At 44.0% G+C, this 16,189-nt stretch overlaps 1 protein-coding gene across 2 annotated transcripts; it reads left to right on the top strand.

Moving 5' to 3' along the window:
- Positions 1-3,006: 3,006 nt before the first annotated feature.
- Tfam (transcription factor A, mitochondrial) lies at positions 3,007-15,867 on the top strand. Of its 2 annotated transcripts, none has more exons than XM_017313918.2 (7): positions 3,007-3,100; positions 4,304-4,419; positions 5,722-5,792; positions 6,321-6,470; positions 7,883-7,978; positions 12,192-12,248; positions 12,636-15,867. In XM_017313918.2, exons 1-7 carry the CDS (start codon positions 3,045-3,047, stop codon positions 12,774-12,776), a joined length of 687 nt encoding a protein of 228 aa, XP_017169407.1. In that variant the 5' UTR covers positions 3,007-3,044; the 3' UTR covers positions 12,777-15,867. The 2 variants fall into 2 exon arrangements, with proteins under 2 accessions (XP_017169407.1, NP_033386.1); NM_009360.4 differs by lacking the exon at positions 3,007-3,100 and adding an exon at positions 3,291-3,495 and having other exon boundaries at positions 12,636-15,858.
- Positions 15,868-16,189: the final 322 nt, after the last annotated feature.

The following is a 16,189-nucleotide window of genomic DNA, read 5'->3' as shown; positions in this document are numbered from 1 at the left end:
TCCCTCCTCAGCAGCACCCATCCCTCATCATCATCCATCCATCCCTCATCATCATCCATCCATCACTCCTCAGCAGCATCCATCTCTCCTCAGCAGCACCCATCCCTCATCATCATCCATCCATCCCTCCTCAGCAGCATCCATCCCTCCTCAGCAGCATCCATCACTCCTCAGCAGCATCCATCTCTCCTCAGTATCATCCATCCCTCCTCAGCAGCATCCATCTCTCCTCAGCAGCACCATCCCTCATCATCATCCATCCATCCCTCCTCAGCAGCATCCATCCCTCCTCAGCAGCATCCATCCCTCCTCAGCAGCATCCATCACTCCTCAGCAGCACCCATCTCTCCTCAGTATCATCCATCCCTCTTCAGCATCATCCATCCCTCCTCAGCAGCATCCATCTCTCCTCAGCAGCACCCATCCCTCATCATCATCCACCCATCCCTCCTCAGCAGCATCCATCCCTCCTCAGCAGCACCCATTCCTCCTCAGCAGCACCCATTCCTCATCATCATCCATCCATCCTCCTCAGCAGCATCCATCCCTCCTCAGCAGCACCCATTCCTCATCATCATCCATCTATCCTCCTCAGCAGCATCCATCCCTCCTCAGCAGCATCCATCCCTCCTCAGCAGCATCCATCCCTCCTCAGCTGCATCCATCCCTCCTCAGCAGCATCCATCCCTCCTCAGTTGCATCCATCCCTCCTCAGCTGCATCTATCCCTCCTCAGCAGCACCCATCCCTCCTCAGCAGCATTCCTCCTCAGCTGCATCTATCCCTCCTCAGCAGCATCCATCCCTCCTCAGCAGCATTCCTCCTCAGCAGTGGGTTATCGAGTGGCGTATCAATAAGGAGATTCTACAATGAACAGGAATTTATTGACTTGGATGAGGGAAGTAGGAAACATCAATAGAGTGCAAAAACCATTACTTTTGTTCACAGAATTTTAAAACTTGGGTTTCAGTAAGACATCATGGTAGAGATGTCCTAAGGCAACGACTCTAAAAGGATTGTGATCCGTATTAAAATACAGGGACCATGCAGCATTGGCACTCAGTGGGGTCTGGAGATGAAATGAGAGATCTGGGTTACATAGAATACATAAGCCATGAGGCTATGACAGACAGAATTATGGGCATAGAGGACAGAATCTGGGGAAAGGCTGTGTTGTGCTAAGCTTTATTTATTTATTTATTTATTTATTTATTTACTTACTTATTTATTTATTTAGTAGCTGCAAATGCAGACAGTTAAAGAATGCATCTACAATAAAAACATTACAAGGATATATTCTACTTGATTTATAATGGCAAATTATTTTAGAAATCTCTCGACAGGGGGTTAAGGAGAAATTATGTCTTATGCAGACTTCCATTTTAGGAAGACGCTATAATTTCTAATTGCTCGGTGCCTGGACTTACAGGAAAATGTGTTTTTACATCTGTTTGGATACACTCCAAGGGCAAACCAAACACAAAGGATCTTGTTGCTGTTGTGACAGGAGGTTTGAAAGGACGAGCTGGAAGTCCCCTTTACCCTCAAGAGAGAATGAAATGAAACCGGAAGTGATGGTAAACTGGGCTTAGAAGGAGTGGGTTTAGAGGAGTGGGTGTGGTCCTCTGTCTCTTGAAGGAGACAATGTTTTAAAGCTGCAGAAAGGAAGTAGACTCTCAGCTCAGTGTTACACTAGTAAGATTTTGCTTTCTTTTCAGAAAAAAAAAAAAGTACAGGTAGGCAGCAGAAGAGGCTGTTGTTGTTAGGTATATTCTCACCATGCTAACTCTGGCCGACCTGGAACTTGTATATAGAGCAAACTCTCAATCACAGATCTCTACCCACTTCTTACCTCCAGAGTGATTGGAGTGAAAGCATTCACCTCTGAGCCTGATGGATGACATAGTTATTTTTAAATGTTATTTATTTATTTTACCTTTGAAACAAAGTCTCTAGCCTGACTGACCTGGAATTTACTTTGTAGGCAAGGATAACCCTGCACTTGTGGTCCTGCCTCAGCTTCCCAAGTTCTGGAACTAGAGGCTTAAGACACCATGCCTGCTCTATGTGAGGATCCTGGCTTATGGGGGGGATCTAAGCCAACGGCTTTCTGTGCATCCTGGCAGGCATCCCTACCAGTTAAGCCACATTCCCAGACCTTAAGCAACATATTTTAACAGATTGAAGCCCTTGACCATTTTTAGATCTTCCTAATCTTTTCCATGCCATTGAATTAAAAAAAAAAAAAAAACCAACCAAACAAACAAAAATTGAGTTTTTTGTAGGACACAAACTGTACACTACCTCAAGTCCATCCTGGTCCCACAATTTCAGTGGTTTGGCTGGCTAAGCTCATCTAGTCCACGTGATCTGCAAAGTGGGAAACAATATTCAGGGCTCTGGCATGCCCTGCTCAGGTATTAATATAAGAATATTTTTGCTATCGCTTCTCAGCCTTTTGGAGAAGATCAAGTGAAGAATATTCTTGCTTTGTTGCTATTATGAGGGCTAGTTGTTTGGGTTTTTGTTTTGAGGCAGGGTCTCATGTAGTTTTGAACTTGCTATGTAGCAGGGGATGAATTTGAATGCCTGCCTCCGCCTCCCAAGGGCTGGGATTACAGGCCTGCACCATCAAGCTGGGTTCAGTTTATTAATTTTTTTTTCGTGACACATTTCCTTTTGTGTACATGTTTGTGTGTGTGTGTATGTCAAAGTCAGAGGGCAACTTGTTTGAGTTGGTTCTCTCTTTTAATCATGTAGGTCTTGGGGATAGAACTCAGCTTGCCAGGCTCTGGGCCATCTTGGGAACCCTCATTCCTTTCTATTAATTGTTAAAGAGAAGATAAATAAGGCGATCCATTTCAAGACCACTCCTCCCTCTCTTCCACCCCTCCAGTAGCCTTGTGGGCTTTCCTGCGGACTCATGAAACATGCAGTTTGCTGTTGGGGCATCAGCAGTACCACGGATCTCTAACTTCAGTAGCCAGGCACTGTGACACAAGCCGCAGCACCAGCGTCACGAAGCTCAGTAGGCAGCCCAGGCCCATGGTCCAGCAACAGCACGCAGGCAGCCCAGGAGAACACATGGCAGGGGCCTGGGGGTAAGCCGCCGCTCAGCAACACCCACCTTAGACCAGGCCCACCCTCCCTAGCCTCAGGCTCCGCCCCCTCCTCGGCCCGGCCCCGCCCACTGAGCGGTGGGGGACGCACAGCACCTCCTGTCCTCCCCGCCTCCTGCCGCGGACCGGAAGTCCGGGCTTCCCACAGTACCCCGCGCGCGGCGGGCATGATAACAAGCCCCCGGAGTTCCCACGCTGGTAGTGTGGCAGTCCATAGGCACCGTATTGCGTGAGACGAACCGGACGGCGCCGGGCCATCATTCGTCGGCCCGAGCGATGGCGCTGTTCCGGGGAATGTGGAGCGTGCTAAAAGCACTGGGGCGCACGGGGGTCGAGATGTGCGCGGGCTGCGGGGGTCGCATCCCCTCGTCTATCAGGTAGGCCGCGGGCGAGGGACGCCGTTCGTTCAGGCGTCCGTCTGCCCTCGTCCCACCCTCGTCCTCCGGGCCGCCTGGGGTCTCGCGCCTTTTGGTACCCGACCCCACTTCCTGTCACCTTCTACCTTTCGGCGCCTAGGGCGCTCTCCTTCTGCCTTGGAGGCGGGCCCTGAAGTTGTGGCGCGGAACGCTCGCCCGGACGCTGCCAGGAGGTCACCCAGGATGCCACGACTTGTTTTAGCCCTGCAGGCCCCTCTTTGGTTTGGCTAGGTCACCCATGATGCTAGGACTTGCTTCACCCCTCTTTGGTTTGGCTAGGTCACCCAAACCTGCCCTGTTTGCAAGCCTCAGCCCTGCAACCTCTTTTATTTTTTTGCTTAGGGTAGGTTGTTAAAGTAAGTCGGTTATGGAGCTTATACAGCTGAAGCCCCTTGCGTTTAATTGAATTCTTAGCACAGCAGAGGGAAGGGAAATGCACTCAAAGGTTATTACGATTATATATTTTTTTGGTTGATTGGTTGACTTTTTTTTTTTTTTTAATTTAAAAGATTGGGTCTCTCTGCATAGCCCTGGCTGTCCTAGAACTCCTTTTGTAGACTAGGCTGTCATTGACTTAACAGAGATCCACCTGCTCTGCCACTAGAATGTTGGGATTAAAGGCCTGTGCCACAACTGCTGGGCTAGTTATTAGCATTTTAGGTGGAGGTGTTGGATGTACAGCACCTTGGCTGACTTTGTACTTAGAATCTGAGATCTGTGTATGACTGTTACACGTATCTGACATTCCGTTCTTTTTACTTGTGTGTAGTCTTGTCTGTATTCCGAAGTGTTTTTCCAGCATGGGTAGCTATCCAAAGAAACCTATGAGTTCATACCTTCGATTTTCCACAGAACAGCTACCCAAATTTAAAGCTAAACACCCAGGTAAGGAGTTTGGGGCTTATGATCTTCTCTGATATGATTTTTTTTTTAATTGCAATCTTTGATTTGCATTACCAGAGCATCTAGTACAGTCATTTTCTTTGGTAGTCTGTATAAGTTTTTTTTTAACTAATAGAAGTTCTTTAAATATAAATGAGAAAAATAGTTTTAAAATAAGATGTAGAGGGCAGGAGAGATGGCTCAGTGGATAAGAGCACTGACTCTTCCAGAGGTCCTGAGTTCAGTTCCCAGCAACCACATGGTGGCTCACAACCATCTGTAATGGGATCCTATGCCCTCTTCTGGTGTGTCTGGAGACGGCCACTGTGTACTCATATACATAAAATGAGTAAATCTTAAAAAAAAAAACCAAAAAAACCAAAAAACCAAAAGCATGTAGAGTGAAGAGCACTGTAGAGAAAAGAGATAAAGTTGAGGCCTAGTTGTCCTGGGCAGTTGCTTGTTTGTAATGTCTAAGGTGCAATAAAATAACTTATCGGGAAGTGTTCTATATAATACAATAATGGTCTGTATAAATCATTAACTTAACTGGAAATTATCTAAGCTCCTGAAGGTGGGAAAAAGATCTACAACTAGAAAAGTTTTCCAGGAAGCCTAAGAAAGGGTTGTAGGGCCTTCATTTGATTATACGGTGTAAAGGTAGTAGCTGATTAATAAGTCAGTCCTTAGGATTTCCAAAGTTCTTTTACTTCCAGTACCTCGAAGGATGCTAGTGGAAATCAGACTGAAATTCTTACCTTGTAGATAGGAGATGAAGAGACATGCTTATAGGAATTCCCCTGTCTTCTCAAATGGAAGACTTGGCACTAACACATGGTTGATGAAGCAGCTGTATCCTCAGTTAAGAATGAGGGAGAAATGGAGATGGGTGGATTATTTTTTACAGCAGTGTTATATCTGAATGGTACTTCTGTAATTGGAGTGCGAAGTGCTATTGTGTGAGCAGCACATGTTTGTGGTTTGTTTGGGTTTTACTAACAGTAAAGACATGACAGAATATTTGAATTAAAATGCAGACATCCTGAACTTGAAGCAGGTGCTTCCCCAAGTGCTTATTTTACTCTAGCAGTGGGTTTCCAAGGACTGGTTTTGGTAATCTACAACATACTCCTTAAAGCTAATATCAGTTTTCTAGCATTTCCTGATAAAATTATATTTGTATGGTGTAGAGATGCATGTAATTAGTCTGCCTTTAGAGCCACTAGGCTATTTTCAAAAGGTTGTAGAAGTTAACCTCTAAGAAATAAAATTGAGACATCCATTTTTAATCCATTCTATTTGTAGATGCAAAACTTTCAGAATTGGTTAGGAAAATTGCAGCCCTGTGGAGGGAGCTACCAGAAGCAGAAAAAAAGGTAAGCGTTCCTGTTGTCAGCTTCCTGACAGTTGTGTAGATAGGGTGTGTGTTTGCTCAGTGGACAGGCAGGGTTTCTGCATGTGCTCATAGCTTGCTAGCTGAGTGGGCTGATTGGCCAGCAAGCTCCAGGGGCCCACCCGTGTCTGCCCCTCCCCGCCCCCCATTATGAGGGTCTTAGACCCTGAGCATTCGCAGGCCTTTACTCACTGAGCCATCTTCTCAGTATCACCTCCCCTCTTAGCGGTCCTGTCCACACAGGTAATCTCTCCTTTTTGTTTCGTAAGTGATGATTTGGATGGGCAGAGTGCAGGTGAGTGGTTGACAGTGGTCAGGAATGAAGGCCAGTTGCTGTCCTCGCATCTTGATTATTAGCAAGCAGTGAAAAAATACATCTGAGAGCACATCTGTCTTCGCCTGGCTGGTCATCTCCCTTTATCTGAGTCCAGTTGTCCTTCCCTGACATGTGATGGGTTGAGCTCGCCCGCAGCACCAGTTCATTGATTTTGATTTGAGGTTTTCATCACAGGTTTATGAAGCTGATTTTAAAGCTGAGTGGAAAGCATACAAAGAAGCTGTGAGCAAGTATAAAGAGCAGCTAACTCCAAGTCAGCTGATGGGTATGGAGAAGGAGGCCCGGCAGAGACGGTTAAAAAAGAAAGCACTGGTAAAGAGAAGAGTGAGTATCACCGAGACACTGCCGGGGAGAAGAGTCAGCATGGCCGAGAGTCCGGGCCAGTTCCCCTGTGTCAGACCTCGGTTAGGCCAGACCTTCCAGAGGGACGGTCATGTTTGATTGTCTGGAGGGGATCAGGATTTTAAAGGTCCTAATTCCTTCATTAGCACATCAGAGGAAAAATGTCACTTACCTTGAGATAGATAGGATCATATTTTCTTCTAAAGAAATAACTATTAAAACATCTGCATTGTTAACTTTTTTTTATTTTTCAACTCGTGTTAATTTTACTTCAAGGCCACTGTTTGATTTCATTCAGGCTACATTTTTCTTTAGGAATTCTCTTACAGTTTCTGTGTCAAACCCATGCAGATAAGACCTTAGACATTTAATACCCTTGGTCTCCTAATGCCTCCTGGATCCCCCTCCCATTTATTTTTTAAGTAAGTGTGTGTGTGTGTGTGTGTGTGTGTGTGTGCGCGCGCGCGCGATGGGGGCAGGGGTACCAGTGTGGAGCTCAGAGGATAATTTTGTGGAGTTCATTCTGTCCTTTGACCCTTGCTGGGGTTATGCAATACAGACCTTTATTTGCTGTGCCATCTCACCTAAGTACTTTGTCAATTCAGACACTGCTATGACTCTCTCCAAGTACAGAAAATAGATAGGAAAGTGCAGTGTAGTGTGTATCACAGTACATATGGGACCTGTCATAAGAGATGCTCTTTGCCCGTCCCATAGTTCCCCTTCTTGGTAGCTGGCAGGAGTCGAACACATCTTTTAAATTTTAAATGCTTGAGCCATGCAAGGGAGGAATGAGATAAGGTTATTAAAACAAATCGTCCCATATTTATCAGGTTCAGAGTGGGCATGTTGGGCCAATATGAGGATGCCCTGAAAGGATGAAATGGGTTTTTTAAATTGCTACAGTTCAGCCGGGCGTGGTGGCGCACGCCTTTAATCCCAGCACTCGGGAGGCAGAGGTAGGCGGATTTCTGAGTTCGAGGCCAGCCTGGTCTACAGAGTGAGTTCCAGGACAGCCAGGGCTACACAGAGAAACCCTGTCTCAAAAAAACAAAAACCAAGCTACAGTTCAGTTCATGAACGCTGTAGAAATAACATGTCAAGGAAAAACCTTTCTGTATGGAACAATAACTTACCATATTAGCTTTTTAAGACGTTATGCTTGACAAAGTTTGACTTCCAAGGTGTGACAAGCATACTTCATTTACAAATCCCACCGTGCTGGGTGTGGTGGTGCGTGCTGTGCATCTGCACTGGGAAGTGGAGGGAAGAGGCTGGCTACAAAGTGGCGGAAAACACAACAGAATCTAGTGTTGGATTCTGTCATGCATTGTTTCTTTAAATAGTATTCGGCTTCCTGGTAACTGTATCTGACACTAATTTTTGTTACTCAGGAATTAATTTTGCTTGGAAAACCAAAAAGACCTCGTTCAGCATATAACATTTATGTATCTGAAAGCTTCCAGGAGGCAAAGGATGATTCGGCTCAGGTAAGCAGAGTTGCAGGTGGCCCTCAGGTTTGTGTGTATTTTAGTTTAAAGTCCTGTAGGAAGTTGTAGGTCTGTCTCATGTCGCATGATGAAGGAAAATCGCAAATGGAAATGTATTGTGTCTCTTTCCTTGGAGCTGGGTATGTAGTTCACGGCAGAACCAGCTTAGTGTGCATGGTGCCTTGGCTTGATTCCCAGCTCTGGAAAAGACAGAAGTCCTGTTGCTATCACATGCAGTTAGGTGTGTGTTGCCATACTTTGCCATATACACTTTGTGGGTACACACTGGGACAACTTCAAAGTATTTCTAATTCAGTCATCCTTCTGTTTTCATGGTGCACACAGACACAGAACTCTATGTAATATAAACTCTTTACTCTTATGAGAGAGAACATTTTCTACACTGTGAGGTGTTAGAAGCTTTACTCTAGCAGCTTTTAAGTGTCAGCATCTCTGGAAAGAATGAGCTTCAGGTTGTTTTGTTTTGTTCTGGGGTTGGGTATGACTTATGCCTTCTTCTTCATTCCTTGTTACACCTGTGCCACAGGACTGTGCTGTGCATGGAGATGTGCTCACAAGAATGTGGGGACTCAAAGTGTGTCCATCTCCCCTCACAAGCCACAATAGCAGCTGTGTTTCCCTTGTATAAAGTGCTGTCTTAAGGAAGTACAGGTGTCCAGATCGCTCAGCAGGCATTGATTGAGCTTGTCGGGCATACACCGGAGTTTACTAGATCTGTCTGTCATTCCCAAGTCCTGTGTCCTTGCACTTACGTGTAGCATATATTTAATGGGTATGTGTAAAGCATGATTCTTCTCAGGCTCGCACTGGATATTTAATTGCTTTTCTTTGGGATTTTAAAATCTTACTCATTTTACCAAATATATATATATATTTTTTTTTAATGTTAATCTTAGAATCTACATGTCAGCCTTTGGCTGTGTCACCAGTATCATCTCAGACAAGAATGAAAATGATCATTTGTCATAGTACCCTCTCTCACCGAAATGAGCTAAGAAGTGTTCTGAAATTTGTTACAATGTTATGAGCCAGGCATGCTGATATACCTGAAGTTCCAGCGTTGTAGTAACAGGCTGGAGGATCAGGAGTTTGAGGTCATCCTTGGCAAGTTTAGGCCAGGCATAAGACTGCCTCACAGCAGAGAAGTACTTATATATTTCTTTTTTTTTTTTAAAGATTTATTTATTATTATATGTAAGTACACTGTAGCTATCTTCAGAGCGCCAGAAGAGGGCATCAGGTCTCATTATGGGTGGTTGTTAGCCACCATGTGGTTGCTGGGATTTGAACTCAGGACCTTCAGAAGAGCAGTCAGTGCTCTTACCCGTTGAGCCATCTCACCAGCCCCCAAAATATATTTTTTAGTGTTCAATAAACTCAAACTTTTTCCAGAATAGCCAAGATTAGGTTAGAAAAAAATGAGTATTTATTTCTAATGTATTTCCTTTAACAGAAACAGCTTTATAGACTCTAACCATTAAAAGTTTTTTAAAAAGTTAAAATCTAGTATAAGTCAAGAAAATTGATTTTTCAGGCCGTTTTCCAGGACCCAGTATTGTTTATTTCCTCTTCGAAAAATGGATTGAATTTAGTGACTCTTTCTTCCTTCTTGTACAATTTCAAATTCTAGCATCATCTAGAATCATACTGTTAGTTCTCAAATCCTAGAAAATAAGTGTGTGTCACTCTCCAGTGTGAATTCTTTTTTTTTTTTTTTTTCTTCTTCTTTTTTTCCTTTTGACTTTATTTATTTAGTACGCAGCATTTGGCCTGCATGTCAGAAGAGGGCACCAGATCTCATTATAGGTGGTTATAAGCCACCGTGTGGTTGTGGTTGCTGGGAATTGAACTCAGGATCTCTGGAAGAGCAGCCAGGGCTCTTAACCTCTGAGCCCTCCTTCTCCAGCTCCCAGTGTGAGTTCGTGATCCTGTACACTTGTTCACAAGCATTAGTGACAAGTGCAAAGGATTGTGGTGGCGGTAGCAGCTGTGGCCATGGCAGAAGTCCTTTGGCTTTTACTTTTTGTGACTCAGTGTTACTGAAGTGGAGGCTTGCTTTTTGATCATTAGAATTTCCTCAGCCACTGGTTTACTTTAGGTTTAGGTACGTTTATGTTTTTGTTTTTAAAAGCTGCTATAGGAAAGCACTATGCAGGTGAAAAGTTTAAATACAGTGCTTCTAGCATGCAGGCAGTCCCCTAGAATTACCTAGCAGCCCGAATGGGGCCTGTCCTTAGTAATGGAAATATAACTTGATTATAGTTTTGTTCATTTAAAAATACTGGCTGAGTTGAGTGAGGGGCTCATGTTTCCGGTCTCAGTCCTTGAGAGACCGAGGCAGGAGAAATCACATTGTCAAGGCTAGCTTAGATCACAGGGAGAATTCCAGGCCAGCAAGTGCCACATGAGAACTGCAAACACCCCACCCAGACTTCTAATGCCCATACACATAGATATACACATGTGAGCTTATATAAATGTACACATGCACAGATAGGCTTGTCTATACAGATGAACACATAGACACATAAACACAGACGTGTATGTATCCACTGACAGGGTGCTTGTCAGCAGTTGTATACCCCCACATAGTTACAAAAGAAGCATTATTCAAATCACCCAGTTTCATTTATGATCCTTTTTGAACCTCAGTCACTAACTTAGTATAACTATATTTTGTGTGATGATAATTCAGTTTGAAGCATCGCGTTTATTCCAGATTTGCAGCTGCCACCTGAGAGTGTATGCCAGCATGTCAGTTCCTCCTGCATCAGTCTCTTGCTTCTGTTTTTTCTTGATTTATTCTCATTTTAGCAGTTATATTTCAAATTTTTTTGTTTTTTGTTTTTTTAAAGATTTATTTATTTATTATTATATGTAAGTACACTGTAGCTGTCTTCAGACATACCAGAAGAGGGCATCAGATCTCATTATGGATTGTTGTGAGCCACCATGTGGTTGCTGGGATTTGAACTCAGGACCTTCAGAAGAGCAGTCGGTGCTCTTAACTGCTGAGCCATCTCACCAGCACTCTCCCCCCCCCCCCCCCCCCCAGTATGTTTAGATTGGACATGGAGTTCTGGTTTGGAAGTAATGCTACTTCAGCATTTCAGAACTACAATTGCTCTTTTAGCCTCTGTGAACTTTCAACCAGCACTTGGATAGTTAAGGCTAGATCATAAACATAAAGTAGTTCAAGGCTGTCCCCAAAACCACAGACTCAGAAAATAAAATCTGGACCAGTCAAAGACATATGCAGCCAAGCTTGTCCTGAGTTTGATGCCCTGGCCCTGCAAGCTGTCCTGACCTTCACGTGTGTGCATGTGTGTTCACACACAAACCGGTTTGCGTTCCTTTGCGTGTGGATTTCTGTTGAGACTTTGAGCTTCTAAGTTTGTCCTCTCGTATCCTAGTTTGTTCTGAACTGCCTTCCTCTAGCCCGGGTCCTATCTCCAAGATGCTGTATGTTTCGCTTGCTTTTCTGCAAGGTGCCCTTAAGTGTGCTCACTCTTCCCCGGGACAGTCTGACTCTTGAGAATGTGACTGTCCTGGGATCTGCCAGAGTGGACATTTAAGCTGCTTTACCTTCTCAGTGACACCTGTCTGGTGCTGCCCCTAGGAACTTGGGTTTTACCTTGTAGGTCCTCCCCACTGCCAGTGGGTGCTCCTCCAGTGTCAGTCATTGCAGTTACCTCTCAGGCCTGCCACTGCCCACACTTTGGGTTGGTGCTGTCCCCTTCTTTTGGGTTTGTCCACGTGCGTTTATACCTTAAACTGGAGTTTGGGGGAGTGTGCAACACAAGTTGTCTGCTGTTACTTTATGTAAACAAGGCCCAAGGGATGGAAAGTGGCCTCTTTCCCAGGTCACCGCTCAGGTCAGCTGGTGGGCTGAGGAGAATTAAGGGCTGCTTGCTCTGTTCCTGTGATGGCGCCTAAACACCTAGGCACAGAGTTCAGAATAACACACAGCTACAGGGAAGGAAAACAGCCTTGAAGCAGTCATGACAGACTGGGGAGGATACCTGAATACAAGCATTTTTAATCAAGAGATATTCTTTCTCATTTTGTAAATGTCACAGCTGAGTAGAAACGTGTCAGTTGCTGTTGCTTGTGAATGGCAGCTGAGTTCTTGGTGGAATAAATGGTCTCCTTTGCTCTCTTAGTTGTACATCTTAACTATCTTGTCTTACAGGGAAAATTGAAGCTTGTAAATGAGGCTTGGAAAAATCTGTCTCCTGAGGAAAAGCAGGTAGGTATTAAAAGTTTCTGATTGTACATGTCCTTTAGAGTGCCCAGGATGTGTTAGGACACGGCTTGGCTCATAGTGTCAGCCCAGCAGCAGTGATGGTGGCATTCAGGACTGCCTTCATGGCTAGCACCAGCATGGCCTTACACTCGGTGTAAATAAACATGGCTTGTCCCACCTGTCCCTCACTCCTCTCTCCCAAGTCCTGAAACTAACAGCCCATCAGTCCTTGGAGAATACTTTCTGTCAACCTTGTCTCACCTAACATATAAAAATGATTTCTGTATTCCCCTGGGTGCATGGAGAATGACACTAATCATGTCCCTGTAGATTCCATTCCAGAGATGGATTGCTGTTTTCTAAGTAAAGCATTGTCATGTTCTTTCTCAGGCATATATTCAGCTTGCTAAAGATGATAGGATTCGTTACGACAATGAAATGAAGTCTTGGGAAGAGCAGATGGCTGAAGTTGGACGAAGTGATCTCATCCGTCGAAGTGTGAAACGATCCGGAGACATCTCTGAGCATTAAGATGGAAGACGGAGTTGTCATTGGGATTAGGCCCAAGAAACCAGTTAGGTCTCAAAGCCTTAAAGTGTCAAACTAGAACGGATAAAGGTGGTTAACCTTTGACATTCAGATCATTTTTCTGTAGCCATGGACTTTCTGTTAATACTTTGAGCCTTGACAGAAGATGATGCTGAGTTCTGCCTTTTGCTTAAGAACTGGAACGGAGACTGTCCATGCATCTGCATGCAGTGGTGAATCATTCTGCATTTGATGGGCTAGATAGACTGTGAAGTGACTTTCACACTGGTGACAGTTGTGTGGTGGTTTTGTGATGTTTTTACACTGATGACCGTTACATATGGGTGTGGCCCTTGGGTCCCAGGCCGGACCTGCTCTCCCAGCTGTGGCAGAGCTGTGGATAACTGCATTTTCAAAGAAGCTGCCAGGCTTTCCTAGATGAAATGATTCCTAGACATAAATCATGTGTAAGTTGATGTTTGTATATAATAAGCGATTGCTGATGTCCTGATAGCATTTTATAGTAGTAACAGAGAGATTTACACATCTTTCTCAAATTAAGAAATTATGTACCAAGTCTATGCATAGGTTTTTCTTGCATAGAATAAAAACTCTAATTTTCCAAACATGTTTCTGAAATTATGTATTTTAAGATGAACCATTTGGTTAACAGATTTTTTTTTTTTCAATTTTAGGTAGGGACTTTAGAAATTACTTTTCATTTGAGAGTATTCATAGAGCTTGTGTGGTATAAATTTTTAAATGAGAAAATGTGAAAAACAAGTCTGCAAAGTCAGAAATCTGAAAGCTTATCCATGACAGCTAAAGGCCTATGCAGGAGAAAGCCAACTGTGGTGAGCCAGCCAGGTCCAGCTCACTAACTGCTCTTCAGGGCCTACTCATCAAGAAATGGATTTATGTTCTAAATAGGTTTTTAAAAAGGAAAGTATCAGTGTGAAAATTAATATGATCTTTAGTGTTTGTGAATAGAATTTCTTGGAACACAGCCACATGCTTTCTTGGGTTTGTTGTGTGTGGGTGCTCTGTGCTCCAGAGACTACACTGGGAAACCACAGCATACAGGGATGGCCCTTCGCAGACAGTTTGCCACCATGGTGTCTCACGGCCACTGGCCATGCAAGGCTTTTCCTCAGATGTCCTTGATGTTTCTGTGATATTGTCACCCTATCTTGGGGTCATCACTGGGTCCCTATAAGCCTAACTGTTCTCTGTGTTAGCAAGGAAAATATTCTTTAACCTGGAATCCTGGTGTAGCACAGTACAGAAGACCACTGTGTGGAGCGAGACCCTCCTAATCTTTACTGTTGCACAGGAAAAAGTGTCTTCCCCACTTTGAGCTGGCAAATCCCATAAGCCCTTAGAGAACTCATGGCTTCAACCACCACACCACTGAGCAGATCTCTGAGACACAGGACAACAGAGTTCATACTCATGTATGTTTTGTATTGAGGAGGCTTAGAGATTGTACATTTTGGGAAAGTAAGTTTGCAGTCACTGAACTTGACAAGGTAGGAACAGAAGAACGCATGGAGGAGAGATGTAAGAGTTATATATGTAAAACAGGGTATTTGAGCTGGGTAGAAAACTTGCCTAGAATGTACAAGGCCTTGGATCCAAATCCCAGAACTGCAACTCTCCCCAGAAGAGATAATCAGAATTTTAGAGATGAATTTAAGAAAATATAATTTTTCCCGTGGATTGGAATTCTGGGTTGTTGGATGGCATGGGTTTAAGCCATAGTTTGAAGGTGGTGGAAGGAGGCCAGTGTGAACCAGTGCAGTCTGTCTTTCCAAAGTGCAAATCCAGGAGAGACGTGAGCTCTACACGCCCCTGGTTTCTGGAAAGGAACTAACTCCAAGCTGTCCTTAGAATGGAGAAAATGGTGACTCAGAGAATTGACCATGTGCTTCAGAGCAACTCAGGAGCAGCAGGCACTACAGCGATACAGGGATGCCCGGACCTCTAAGATGTAACTACTTAGCTCCTAGCTTTCCAGGCACCCTGCAGAGTGTTCAAGGACTCGGAGCTCAGTCTGGGAAGGGAATGGGAAAGGTAGAGGCCTGGGCGGAAGCCTTCTCATGGTACTTGGTTCAGTTTGGTTTTCCTTGTTTGTAAAACAAGCTTACTGATAACATTGTAATCTGCTTTCCATGTCCTGTTTTCTAACGACAGAGTCTCTTTTAAGCAAAAGCAGTTGCCAGAGGATCGGGGAGGTGTTGGGAGGAGCTGAAGGCATGCGGTGAAGCTGCACAAGCTGACAAGGGCTCAGTGCTGTTTCTACTTATTGTCATGTAACTGCAATTGGGCTGCCCTGTTTTCCAGTATCCTTAAAAACAACAAACCCTAGTTGGTCTAAGTGTGAACCTCTGAATTTAAAGCTGGTGTTAGCATACGGATGTACAGTAGCTAGAAAGCCTTCCTGGGTTCACCCGCACGCACTGGACCACCAGGGGGCGCTGAAACCACAGCTTTAATGCAGACGGAGCCATAGTGCCCATCAGTTCTGTTTGGCCATATTATAAGAATTTTCTTCCTCTGATAGCAACCCTCCTTTCTCCCAGGTTTTGTTTATTTGTTTTTGTTTGTTTGTTTGTTTGTTTGTTTGTTTTTCGAGACAGGGTTTCTCTGCGTTGCCCTGCCTGTCCTGTAACTCACTTTGTAGACCAGCTGGCTGTAGACTCGGAGACCTACCTCAGATTAAGTGCTGAGATTAAGAGCTTGCCTCACCACCACCATCAGGCTTCCTCCCTCCTCTTCCGAATTTGCCACCAGCCTGTCACTGACAAGTTTGCAAATGCTAAAACAGTGCCTGTATGTTTTGAAGTGTAAAGAACATATTTCTTTTTTTGTAATTGAGCTTAAGAGATAAAATGAATGTATTACTCATTTGTAAAACTTCCTAAGCAAAAGGTAAAATTATGCACAACTGGTAACCATCAATTGTTTATCATTCACAAATCAAATATTTTCGTTATTTAACCACTGATAGTAATTCATTATAAAACCATTCTTTTGCACAGTTAGGAATGCTGACCAAGAAACTGCATTATTTAAATTAAATGCTAAACAAGAATTTGAAACCTGTTTTTTTTTTTTTTTAACATTTAAATCAGACTCACTAGAAACTATAATGGTTTCTGATACAAACATGAAGTCCAAGAGGATCAAATGGTAAAAGATGTATTTGCACATTCCTTCTGGATAGAAAATGGTAAAAGTTGGTGAATCCCCAGCATCCTTTGATCCAGAATGTTCCTAATCTTAACCCTTAAGCATTGGCAGTGCAAGGAAAGCCTTTGTGACAGGTCATAGGAAGTGGAAACAGCTGGAAATATGTGAGGTGACCTTCAGGGTGTGTGTGTGTGTGTGTGTGTGTGTGTGTGTGTACAAACGAA

The sequence above is a fragment of the Mus musculus genome, chromosome 10, assembly GCF_000001635.26.
Source record: "Mus musculus strain C57BL/6J chromosome 10, GRCm38.p6 C57BL/6J".
Lineage (NCBI taxonomy): Eukaryota > Metazoa > Chordata > Mammalia > Rodentia > Muridae > Mus > Mus musculus.
Note: the sequence above shows the minus strand (reverse complement) of the source record. Positions and strands in the feature narration are given on the sequence as shown.

What these genes read in the sequence shown, in the direction of transcription:
- Tfam (NM_009360.4), top strand. Translation starts at nt 3,395, where the DNA reads ATGGCGCTGTTCCGGGGAATGTGGAGCGTGCTAAAAGCACTGGGGCGC. An exon ending in AAGCACTGGTAAAGAGAAGA is followed by an intron (nt 6,471 to 7,882) that starts GTGAGTATCACC and finishes TTTGTTACTCAG; the next exon opens with GAATTAATTTTGCTTGGAAA. An exon ending in TGTCTCCTGAGGAAAAGCAG is followed by an intron (nt 12,249 to 12,635) that starts GTAGGTATTAAA and finishes GTTCTTTCTCAG; the next exon opens with GCATATATTCAGCTTGCTAA.